The sequence below is a fragment of the Rhinoderma darwinii genome, chromosome 1 (assembly GCF_050947455.1).
Source record: "Rhinoderma darwinii isolate aRhiDar2 chromosome 1, aRhiDar2.hap1, whole genome shotgun sequence".
NCBI lineage: Eukaryota > Metazoa > Chordata > Amphibia > Anura > Rhinodermatidae > Rhinoderma > Rhinoderma darwinii.
The window spans coordinates 198111577-198124548 of record NC_134687.1 but is presented as its reverse complement, the minus strand read 5'-3'; the positions used below and the strand labels follow the sequence as shown (position 1 = coordinate 198124548).

The following is a 12972-nucleotide window of genomic DNA, read 5'->3' as shown; positions in this document are numbered from 1 at the left end:
TTAATTTACCCATTAGGCGTCTATGGGGGACAGTGTCAAATGCCTTTGCAAAGTCCAAAAACACTAAATCCACAGCGGCCCCTCTGTCTAGACTTCTGCTCACCTCTTCATAAAAACAGATTAGGTTAGTTTGACAACTTCTGTCCTTAGTAAAACCGTGCTGGCTGTCACTTATAATGCTATTTATTGTCACATAATCCTGTATATAGTCCCTCAATAGCCCCTCAAACATTTTCCCCACGATGGATGTTAAGCTTACTGGTCTATAATTACCCGGGGAAGACCTAGAGCCCTTTTTGAAAATAGGCACCACATTTGCCCTGCGCCAGTCCCTTGGCACTATACCAGTCACTAGAGATTCTCTGAATATTATGAAAAGGGGGACAGAAATAACTGAACTAAGCTCTTTAAGAATTCTAGGGTGTAACCCATCTGGTCCTGGGGCCTTGTGCACATTTATTTTATTTAATTTAGGGTTTAACAGCTGTCATACTTGTGTTTTCAGGTTCAGAAGCTTTAATATTTAGCAACTCATTTATGTTTTTTGTTCAAATTCAGTTTTTATGAATAGAAAGTCCGTTTTTAAAGTCACGCAACCAACCATTTTCATAGATAAATAATACATACCATTAGTAGCATATATTGAATTTGAACGCCATTGGTGTTTACATAATGTCCATCTAATAGGATTCAGCGAAAACCTAAGGCCTTGTTCACACGGCGTGTATTTGATAAGTTTTTGACGCGTTTTGTGCCAAAAAATGCGTAAAAAACGCATGCTTTAAGCTTCCCATTGACAGCCATAGGGAAAAAGCATTGTAGTGCATACAACGCATTTTTTAAAAACGCATTGTGTAAAAAAAGAAGCGTCAGGTGAATTCTTGGCGCGTAAAACACGTTGAAAACGCACCTATTTCCATAGTTAATGGGAGTCCTAAAAACGCGTCAAAAAATGTGTTAAAAAAACGAGTAAAAAAAACCACCTGTATTTTAAAAAGCACTTTACAAAAACGCTAGCGTTTTTTGACATGTTTACACGTCAGGTTTTTTAGCGCCGTGTGAACAAGGCTTAAATGTACTGGCAAACCAAAACATTAAAAAAGGATAAACATGGCGTACTTATCCTGATAAATATCTGGTCAAATAGGATACCCTATAGTGGCTGAGAGAACTAAAACCAGAAAACAGGAAAACTAAGGACATTTTACATAGAGCTCTAAACTGCTCTACCTTCTATCCCAGTCTGTCTCTCCCTTCCTTCTTTAATTGACAGGGCCAGTCAGTGTAAAAGACGCGATCACGCCTGGACCCGTATTCTTCTGAACGTGGCTCGGCTTCGGAATCCGCGCATACGCAGTACAGCACCTGGGTTTAATGTCATGTACTGCGCATGCGCCGATTCAGAAGTCGAGGCGCGGGTGTGGTCAGGAGCATACGGCGCCAAAGAAGGAAAGGACGGACTGGGGATAGAAGGTAGAGCAGTTTGGAGCAACGGTGACGCCCTCGTTGCTCCAAAAAGCTAATTTGCATATGAAGAATAAAGTAATTATCGCTGCAACGGAGCCACTCAGCGGAAAAATGAAAACAGCGTTAGATTCAGGTGAGTTTACGCTATATTACTGTGCTGCTGCTTTTGAAAATTTCTGGTGGCATACTCCCTGTAAGACGTGCAGCCTATAACGTTTTTTGTGCCCGTACCTCACCTGGCAAGCGTTACCCAACAAACATTGTTGTCCATGTAACTTGTGTCGACAACACTATAAAGCTTTTAATAGAGCAATTTCTGGCTAAACTTTTTGATGTTACTTCTCTCTTCAAGGAACGGTTACGAAGCATTGTCCAAACCAGCAGTTACATAACAAAGCAAGGGAACATCGTGATGATCCTCATATCATTACGCAGGCTGTGTAACACAATACATCATGAAAACTGAACTTTCATCGAGCTAGGCCAGAAGCCTTACCTGCTCATCTCTGAAACACGGGGAAATTAATTTACTAGCAGCTCAAGCAAATGAGCTGTAATCTCCGAAGTGAGGTAAAGATCAGTGAGGATAGAAAGGCAGCAATGGCAGATGATTCATTATAATTACCGCAAAACAGCTTTAATAAATTATAAGCCCTGACGAGCATCAAATAGTTGGTGCTGCTGACTAGCAGACACTGCAGGAATTTACAATAATGGATAAGACGTTCCTTCAACTTTGGAAATAGTGATATTATTTACGTAGCTATTTATATATGGATGTAATTAGTCTGCATGGATTACTATTGCATTAGCAACATTTAATTAAAAATTCTTTCCTAAATGACTTTTTGCTGGGCCCATGATGCTTTGCGGTGGTTGCTGTATGCAGAAGTCTGTCTACAGCATAGAGGAAGGGAAATGAGGACTTATTAGTGTTTTTTAAATCTTTATCTCAACTACTACTTGAAGAGACGGCAATGCAGGTGTCATTCATCCTGCGTGATCTGAGATACTGTGAGGTTCAGTTCTGACAGCAAGCTTGTTGACTGTTTCCAATGACCGTGAACAGAATTGTAAATACAGCTCTGCAGTATAATACAGGTTGTAACTCAGGATCAGTATATAATAGTAAAAGTAATGGAATCTATTTTTAAAGCTGCAGAACTTATTCTATATATAAACTGTGAAATAGTGTTTAAAGGTGCACATACCCATTAAATTCTGCGTTTTTTTAAGACCATGGATACCTCAACAAATGAGAATGAAAATTCTCTTCCTTGATCCTTTCTCTTGCTACCACTTCAGCATATTTACTGAAATACCATAGTTGCCAACAATCGTGCAGTTCCGGAAGTGTATCTAAGCCTATGGCGTGTTATACTATGTTTGAAATTTTTCATACATTTGAAAAAGCTTTCAAGTGGTCGGTGGTAACTGGCTTAAATGCTATGTACACCTTCACAACCAATTTTTTTTATTGCTCCAATGTATCTAAATGAAATGTGAAGCAAATTAACTACAGTTTTGTGTCTACCTCTCCTATGCAGACCTATGTTAATGGTAACAGACTACACACAAACTCTGTGCAGTCTGATTCTGCAGTCATACTCATTTCCATCCATCCTCTACTTCTTACTAACCATAAGTATAGTATGACTGCAGGATTAGACTACACAAGTTTTGTTTGTAGTCTGTTACCATGGAGCCACATAGGTTTGCATAGCAGCTATAGACACACAAAATGGAAGGAATCCTTTAATGAAGATTATTTGTAAGGCCCCATGCACACGAACGTGCTTTTGCGGCCACAATTCCCCCGAAAATCCACTGGAGAATTACGGCCCCATTCATTCCTATGGGGCCATGCACACGACCGTGGTTTTCACGGTCCGTGCATGGCCCCGGAGTCCGGACCGCAGAAAGAACGGGCAAGCCTTATTACGGCCGGGCTCATTGAAAATAAGGGCTGCGGCCATGTGCACAGCCCGCAATTTGCGGGTGGCTCGCGGTTGTCACTCCGTGGCCGGCCGACCCGGAAATCACGGCCGTGCACATGGCTACGGTCGTGTGCATGAGGCCTAAAGTTAAGTAATTTTTCATTTTAGTTTCAGTGGAACAATGAAATAAAAAATGGTTGCAAAGGATGACAAAGCCTTTAAAAGCATATAACTGCGAATAATTAGTAAGAGCTGAATCTATCAGAATGAAGGTGAATTCACACAAATAGGTTTTGTTGGTTGTGTGAATACACTAAAAAAGAGCATTTTTTGTGTGCAGTAAATGACATTTTTTGATTGCATATAATATGGATTAGCTGTAAACACAATTCACTGTAATCTTATAGGAACGCTTGGAATGAAGCAATCGTAGCAGTTAATACCACAACTTGTATTATTGATAAGTGTATAGCGCAATAACAGACCCGCCCGAGCTGGACTGTAGCCTAGATGTATTACTTGGAAAATCGAATGGCCACAATTTTTGCAACTGCAAAGAGTAGATAAAACAAAATGAGAAAAATACGCTAATGTTTTTATTTATAACTTTATTTACTTTAAAGTGAAGCTTCTCTTAAGGCTACATTCACACGAGCTTATCAGATTCACGCACGTTTTTCACGTGCGTGAATGTGATAAGCTTGTGTGAATGTAGCTTTATCAGATTCACGCACGTGAAAAACGCGCGTGAATGTTCCGTGTGTGTTGTGTTATGCATCATCAGTGTGCTTTGGAAGTGGTATGCGTTATTCACGCACTCGCAAAGTACTTTTTTCTTTTTCAATCGAATTGATGCACAAATCGTGCACCACACACGGATGTTTCATGCAGCGTACTCCCGCTGCATGAATACACACGCATGTGTAAACGGCCCCATTGAAATCAATGGGTTCGTGTGCTGCACATGATTTCCATACGCAGCACAAGGACATTATTCACGTTCGTGTGAATGGGACCTTACAGTTGCTGTTCAGAAAATATTAGCTCATTATCGCACATTATTATTAGAATTGTCCACTTTAATTACAATACCTTGCAATTTTTTTTGCTCCAACGCATAATTATTTTAGCTCCTCAGACAAAATTTTTAATATCACTTATTAAAGGAAAAAATGTGAAAAAGTAATTGGATCCCCTCATTATTTAAATACCTGGTGTGCCACCTTCAGCAGCATAACTAGTGACATGTCTTTCGCTTTTATTAAAGGGGTTTTCCAGAACCAATTAACAAATTTCTATTTCACTGCACATATAAAAATAATGTAATTTGTAATATACTTACGTTTTGATTTCATCCTCTAACAGCCTATTCCAGCGCTGGTCACGTGATGCGAAATCCTTACTTCCGGCGCTAGCCCGTCCATGATCTGAGTTTCCGGCTGGCTCAATATACGGGTACGTCATTCCTGACGTCACTGTACACTGAGGGAAGTGGTGGACCGAAAACACCCCTTTTTCTGATAGTTTACGGTCTGCTGCTAGGGGAGAGAAACACTGCTAGTCTCTGAGCATGCGTTGTTTCTACACTAGCAGTGTTTACCACGCATGGCCACTCCTGCACTATCACAGCGCCTGCACGTCATTTTCTCCCCCCTAGCAGCGGACTGAAAACTATCTTTAGAAATTATGTGATGTCAGCAGACAGTTGCTAGTAGCGCTCCGACAAGGACTCCGGTGCTGGGGATAGAGCCGGAGTCCCGGGCAGAGCGCTAGTATAGGCTCTGCTCCGGGACTCTGGGGAATTCCCTGACATCACTGTCCATATATGGATAGTGTTGTCAGGGGCTTCCCCAGAGCGGAGTCCCGGGCAGAGCGATAGTATAGGCTCTGCTCCGGGACTCTGGGAAATCCCCTGACATCACTGTCCATATATGGACAGTGTTGTCAGGGTCTTCCCCAGAGCGGAGTCCAGGGCAGAGCGCTAGTATATGCTCCGCAACTCTGTGGAATCCCCTGACATCACTGTCCATATATGGACAGTGTTGTCAGGGTCTTCCCCAGAGCTGGAGACCCGGGCAGAGCGCTAGTATAGGCTCTGCTCCGGGACTCTGGGGAATCCCCTGACATCACTGTCCTTATATGGACAGTGTGTCAGGGTCTTCCCCAGAGCGGAGTCCAGGGCAGAGCGCTGGTATATGCTCCGCTCCGGGACTCTGTGTTGTCAGGGTCTTCCCCAGAGCTGGAGTCCCGGGCAGAGCGATAGTATATGCTCTGCTCCGGGACTCTGGGGAATCCCCTGACATCACTGTCCATATATGGACAGTGATCTCAGGGGATTCCCCAGAGTCCCGGAGCAGAGCCTATATGGACAGTGATGTCAGGGGATTTTACAGAGTCCCGTAGCAGAGCCTATACTAGCGCTCTGCCCTGCTCTGGGACTCTATAGTCAAATGAAGGTTTTTTTAACAATTATGTAAGAGAGTGTTGTTTGGTACAGCACGGATATGTTGCAGGTTTATCTTTGGCTCTCACTGATCTAATGAGAACAGTAAAATGGCAACGGAGATTGTTTATAGCTGGGTGTAGTAGGCGTGATGAGTCCCTGCTGCCGGCGCATTGCCGGGAACTGTATGACCAGAAGAGCAAGACAACGAACACACAGGAAGTAAACAAACCTCTCAATGTAAACAGAGGTAAAAAGAAATAATGGTAAATAAAAAAATAAAAATGTAGATAACGATATTCAGGGGGCATTAATAGATAAATTGAGAAGCGTTGCAGTGATTAAAAAAAAAAAGTATTGGAAAACCCCTTTAACCCCTTCCCGCTATGTAACGTAATAGTTTGTCACAGGAGTTGTCCTGTTAACACAAACTGACGGACTATTACGTCACAGAATTAACAGGGCACTGTGTCGGCAGACACGTCTGCAGACACAGTTTTAAAGCAGTGATAGCTTAACGCTATCACTGCTTCAAGGCCAGGACCGGAGCTAGCCGCTGATCCGGCCGATTAACCCCTTAGATGCAGCCCTCAAAACCGAGCGCTGCATCTATGGTGTTTACAAGCCGATCGGAACCCTGCAATGAAATTGCGGGGTTCCGATGACTGCTCCGGCAGACCGGAAGCCTAACAATGGCCTCCTGTCTGCCTAGAACGGAAGCCTGCTAGGTCCCGCCCAGAGGCGTCCGGCCGCAGTTTCAAGATGCCGCAGGCTCAGAAGCTGAGCCTGTTACATCAGCCATTGGTGTCAGCTGTAATGGCAGGGAACGGAGCTCTGATCTCTGCCATTAACCCCTCAGATGCCCCGATCGCGGCATCTGAGTGGTTTGTAGCGATCGGCACGATGTAATCGTGACGAAACCGATCGCCGCTATGGCAACTGGAGGCCTAATAATTGCCTCCTGGTCTGCCACATACGATAGCCTATTAGACCCCGTCCACAGATGGGACCTAATAGGCTTGCTGTCAGTGAATGACTGCATTGCACTACGTGGGTAGTGCAATGCATTAGAGTGAAGATCAGAGGTGAAGGACCTCAAGTCCCCTAGTGTGACAAAAGAAAAAAGTTAATAAAAAAGTTGAATAGCAGTGTAAAAATAAAAGTTTCAAGTTAATAAAAGCAAACAATAACTTTAAGAAGATTTTATTATTGGGAAAAAATGAAAATGTTAAAAAAGTACACATATTTGGTATCGCCGCGTCTGTAACGACCCAAACTATAAAAGTATAATATTATTTTTCCAGCACAGTGAACACCGCAAAAAAAACAACAAAAGTAAACGCCAGAATCCCTTTTTTTTTTATCACCACCCCTCACACAACATGGAATAAAAAGTGATCATAAAGTCGCATTTACCCCAAAATAGTACCAATAAAAACTACAACCCGTCCCGCAATAAACAAGCCCTTAAACAGCTTTTTTGACTGAAAAATAAAAAAGTTCTGGCTCTCAGAATATGGTGACACATAATGTGCAGAGTGTCCAAAAGCGGATAAGATCGGGCACCATTTATCAGATCGACACTGGCCACATATCTCTGAAATATTATTTATTTACCACATTATTATACCCTCTTATTATGCCTGGATGTTCTCCGCACAGATTACATATGCCCCCACATTATAAACTGAAATACCAGCAAAACTCCAAACAGAACAACTGCCAAGCAAAATCTGCACTCCAAAAGCCAAATGGCTTTACTGTGTTTAATATAATGTGTGTGGGGCAGCTATGGGGGTGGCATTATTAAGTTGATAATTTTGTACAGCCCGCGAATGATGTTCTAAATATCCAAATGGCCCATAGCAAAAAAAGGCTTCCCCACCCCTGCTTTAGGCCTTATGCACACAAACTTTTTTTTTTCCTCCAGCAAATACGGGTCCTTTGTCACACGTATTCGACCCGTATTCCACCAGTAAATGCGGGTCCGGTATCACCAGTATTCCACCCGTATTTACGGACCCGTTTTCTCTGCACTAATCTGCAGCCCCTTCTCTCTATAAGTGCTGGAAAGAGAGAAGGGGCAGCCCTTTCGGGCAGAGTTTCCACAGCGATTGTAAGTAAAAGAAGTTCATACGTACCGTTGTCTTGGTGACGCGTCCCTCTTTTGACATCCAGTCCGACCTCCCTGGATGACGCGGCAGTCCATGTGACCGCTGCAGCCTGTGATTGGCTGCAGCAGTAACATGGGATGAAACGTCATCCCGGGAGGCCGGACTGGAGGAAGAAGCAGGTAAGTTAACTTTTAATACTATTAACTCCAGCGGTAGTCACTGTCCCGGGTGCTGAAAGAGTTACTGCCGATCAGTTAACTCTTTCAGCACCCTGGACAGTGACTATCCCCTGATGTCGCTTAGCAACGCTCCCGTAATTATGGGTGCATCTAAGTAGCCACCCGTAATTACGGGAGCCCCATAGACTTCTATGGGCCTGCCCGTGCCGTTATTACAGCCTAAAATAGGACATGTTCCATATTTTTCAATGGCACGGGCATCTTCCCGGCTCGTAATTACGGGCGTTTTTACGTTCGTGTGCATGAGGCCATAAGTCCATTTAACATCATTCCACAGCATCCCAATGGGTTGAAGTCAGGATTTTGACTCTCCAAATCCTTAATTTTTTTTTTTAGTCATTCGGAGTGATCAAATTGGAGTGATTTAGATCAACCCTTTCCAGACTATATATTTCAATAACTTTCTTTCTCATCTCTTTAGGAACATCTTTTAACCTATTAACAACCAGGCCTATTTTGGCCTCAGTGACCAAGTATTCTTTTTGTTTTTTCATCGTCTCGTTCCAAGAGCCAAATCTTTTTTATTTTTCTGTTGGGCTTGTTTTTTGCGTGACGAGTTTTATTTTTTTAATGGCATCATTTTTGGGTAAAAATAAAATATTGATCAACTTTTCCAACTTTTTTTTTTGGGTGGTAGGGGATTTAAAAAAACATCTATTCCAGCATTGTTTTTTGCAGTTAAAATTGACGCCGTACACCATACTGCGTAAATAACATGTTAGCTTTATTCTATGGGTTGGTACGATTACGGCGATGCCAAATAAGTAAAGATTTGTATATTTTCTACTACTTTGCACAATAAAAACACTTTTAGACAAAAATTATTTGTTTTTGCATTGCCACATTCCAAGAGCCATAAAGTTTTTCTTTTTCCGTCAATGTAGCCATATGTGGGCTTGTTATTTGCGAGACATGATGTTATTTTTAATGGTACAGTTTTGGGGTACATGAAACTTTATGTAGGGTGAAAGAAAAAAAAAAGCCTTTCTACCGAAGTTTTTCGTGTTTTCTTTGCCCGGTGTTCACCATGGAGTTTAAATAATGCGCTAACCTTATTGTTCGGGTCGTTACAGTTGCGGCAATACCATATATATGTGTCAGGATTTTTTTGTTTTACACTTTTAGAAAATAGGGACTATACCGACTCTGATAGTAGGGAAAGATTACATAGAGGGAGAGATTAGCATAATGAAAATATAACATAAACTAATCCTACCGCATCTAGAGAATCGCTCATGACAGAGCGGGAACGAATGAGTGTAGTGGCGATTACACTGCACACCACTCAGCCGTTCTCACGGCTGAGACTCTGAATATTGCAGACATAATCCAGCTAGCAATTTTCCAGTCTCACTACCTAAGAGTGTTGACTGCTAACGGGCATTCTTGTCGGTCTATCCGAATGCAGCGAAAGCTGTTATCCCAGCACCTCTGCTTAACACAGATTGGAGCAGTAACGCTGGGAGAAAACATACTCGGTGAGCAGTCAGCTGCTCACTGAGACTTTACGTCTGTATAAACACAGTGATAGCCGTCATCCCTGCGCTGCTGCTCAACAATAAATCAGAGTGGCAACGCTGGGAGAAAATTACAATAACAACGCATTGGTGATCAGTCAGCTGCTCACTAGGCTGTCTGCCTGTTTAAACGCAGCGATAGTTGTCATCTCAGCACCTCTGCTCAACACAGATTGGAGCAGTAACACTGGGAGAAAACGTACTCGGGGAGCAGTTAGCTGCTCACTGAGACTTTACGTCTGTTTAAACACAGTGATAACCGTCATCCCAGCGCTGCTGTTCAACAATAGATTGGAGTGGCAACGCTGGGAGAAAATCACACAAATAAAACGCATTGGTGATCAATCAGCTGCTCACTCAGACTGTCTGCCTGTCTAAACGCAACGATAGCTGTTAACCCTGCGCTGCTACTAAATTACAGATGCAGCTGGTAATCCTGGGCTGCTAATTATTTAAAGACCCGAGTGGCCACGCTGGGAGAGAATATATATATAACAATATACTCAGTGACCAGTCAGCTGTTCACTGAGACAGAGCACGATTCCTTGCGGTGTGCATACGCAGGGTTTATAATAAATCCAATACAGACGCTTGCAGCACCACCTCTTCTATTTCCACTGAAGGAGAAAAGCTTCCAATAGCTTCCTTATCAGTGGAATTTGAAAACCAAGAAATACATAATATAATAAAATAAGGTTGAAAGACTTTATTAATAAAAAAAAAAAAAAAAAAAAAAAATATTATCAATTGTGGCAATAAAAGGGGACATTGCACAGGACAAATCTTTTCCCTACTACATTAGTCGGTATCAATAAAACCATTGAAGGCGACATTAAACCCACCGTGCTCTACTTTTCCCTCTTTACCCATACCTACACTTTTTATTATTCAATAGGTGGTGTACACCAGAGCACGGAGGGACAATAAAAAATAAAAAATAAAAATATCAACAAAATTGGAGGCTCTTCTTCAACAATTACTTTTAGAAAATAACCACTTTTTATGAGAAGAATGGTTTTATTACTTTTTTTAAAATGCGCACTTTTTCTTTATTTTTTTCTTAAAGTTTAATCAACTGTATTTACATTTTTTTTATTTTAGTACCACTAGGGGACTTCACAAAACGATTTGCTGATTGCTTCTATAATGCTTTGGAACTGTCAGTGTAAAACTGACAGGTAGACTATTAGGCCAGGCTTCAGGCACGGCCTATTAGGCATACAGTTATGGCAGGCCATGGGGCCTTTGTTAAACCACCTATCAGCTGAAGGCCTCGTTTTCAGGCCGCCAATGTGTGACAGAGAGCCCCCTCACTCTGTGAAACCACTTAAATGCCATGGTCGCTATTAACCACGGCATTTAAGGGGTTAAACGGATTGGAGTTATCTTTGATCCCGGCTGTTGCAGCAGGAGCCCGGCTGTCGGCCCGTACGAATCACCAAGTACATGCACATCACAATTCCACAAGGGGACCATTCCCGTGTCGTACATGTACGTGAATATACGGGAAGTGGTTAATCGCGACATAGCATGGCGCTTGTTGACCTTTTAGCCTAGTTCACATTGCTAGAAAGGCTCTGTCATGTTTTCATTCAACAGTTATGCCATAAACGTGTGATGGGTAGGGCTCTGACTTCCAGCTTCTAGGACGTTTATCTATCCCTGTCTCTAGCAGAGAATTTGCGGTGCATTCATGGTCTCTTCCCATTAGGGCCTGTTCACATCAGCGTTATGTTCCGTTGATGGGTTTCGTCAGACCTTTCCGTCAGGGGAATCCATCAACGGAAAGGCAAACAAAAATCATAGCTTCCCGTTAGCATTACCATTTATCTTAATGGTAATGTTTTCGTTGCTAATGGTTTCCATTTGTCTCGGTTCTGTAAGGTTTCAGTTTTTTTTGACAGAATCAATAACGAAGTCGAGTGTGCTATTGTTTCCGCCAAAAAAACAACAGAATCCCTACAGAAACCATTGGCAACGGAAACATTTGCCTTTCTGTTGATGGGTTCCCCTGACGAAAAGGCCTGACGGAACCCATCAACGGAACCTAAGGGTATGTTCACACGAGGGCGTCCGTTACGGCTGAAATTACGGGGATGTTTCAGCCTGAAAACATCCCCGTAATTTCAGCCGTACCGGCATGTGCAGGCGCTTGAACGCCGCGTCCATTACGGCCGTAATTAGCGCTGCTATTCATTGGAGTCAATGAATAACGGCTCCAATTACGGCCAAAGAAGTGACAGGTCACTTCTTTGACGCGGGCGTCTATTTACGCGCCGTCTTTTGACAGCGGCGCGTAAATATACGCCTCGTGTGAACAAACAAACGTCTGCCCATTGCTTTCAATGGGCAGATGTTTGTCAGCGCTATTGAGGCGCTATTTTCAGACGTAATTCGGGGCAAAAACGCCGGAATTACGTCCGTAAATAGGCCGTGTGAACATACCCTTACTCTGATGTGAACACACCCATAGAGGGGTATTTCAGTTTTAGAAAATAAACATTACTTATTGTATAATGAAAAGTTATTACATTTTACGGTTTTCAGTCATTGAATGAGAACCTTCATTGTTTCGCTTTTAGAGGACGTATACTTTTACTCTCTATTTATGTAAGGGCCATGGATTCATCATGCTGTTTTATGAGGGCGTAGCCTTGAACGTTGGATGTAGTTATTTAGACCAGTAGGATTTATGTAACTGCCTATCATTCGTTCTTAACACGGAAGTTTATCTTTCGCATTGTTATTGTGTAGAACCTTAACTTCTGTAAATGTATTAAACATTAACCTCTGATCTTTTGTTTTTCATTTTTATGCAGGAAGTGTTGCTGCCATTACAATAATAGTAATTGTCATTGTCCTGTTAATATTTGGAGGAGCAGCATACTGGAAGATTAGGTAAGTGCCTTAATATTACTTCAGGAGTTTACACTCAATTTTAGCTTTGACAAGACAGAGTTAAAACTTTACTCATATAAGGGAATAATATAAACAGCAATTCCCGCTTTATCAATTTTTCTGCTATCAGAATCGCCCCCTTTTTGAGTTCCTTTCTTTTTATTGTGCAATAATTTGAGACTGTCAAATTCACGCATGAATTTATGTTGTACTGAGAAACATTCACTAACTAAATTCACAATTCTGAAATCTTCTTGTGTTTCCTGCGGGATCAATGTCCACAAAGAATACCTTGCATAGTTTAATTAGATGTATACATTACACCAGCGACTGTATAGTAGTCAAATGTAGAAAAAA

General features: G+C 42.1%; 1 protein-coding gene across 2 annotated transcripts in view; it reads left to right on the top strand.

Moving 5' to 3' along the window:
- PARM1 (prostate androgen-regulated mucin-like protein 1) overlaps window positions 1-12972 on the top strand; it is a 77453-nt gene that overhangs the window by 56793 nt on the left and 7688 nt on the right. Inside the window, exons 3-4 of one of the 2 annotated variants that reach the window (XR_012880602.1) lie at window positions 1820-2037; window positions 12537-12616. Coding sequence is in view for 1 of the 2 variants with exons in the window: in XM_075849783.1 (XP_075705898.1) it covers window positions 12537-12615 (79 nt within the window). In the remaining variant the exon portion in view is untranslated. Of the gene's footprint in view, window positions 1-1819; window positions 2038-12536; window positions 12617-12972 lie in introns of those variants that run through there. The other variant, XM_075849783.1, reaches the window with a different exon arrangement.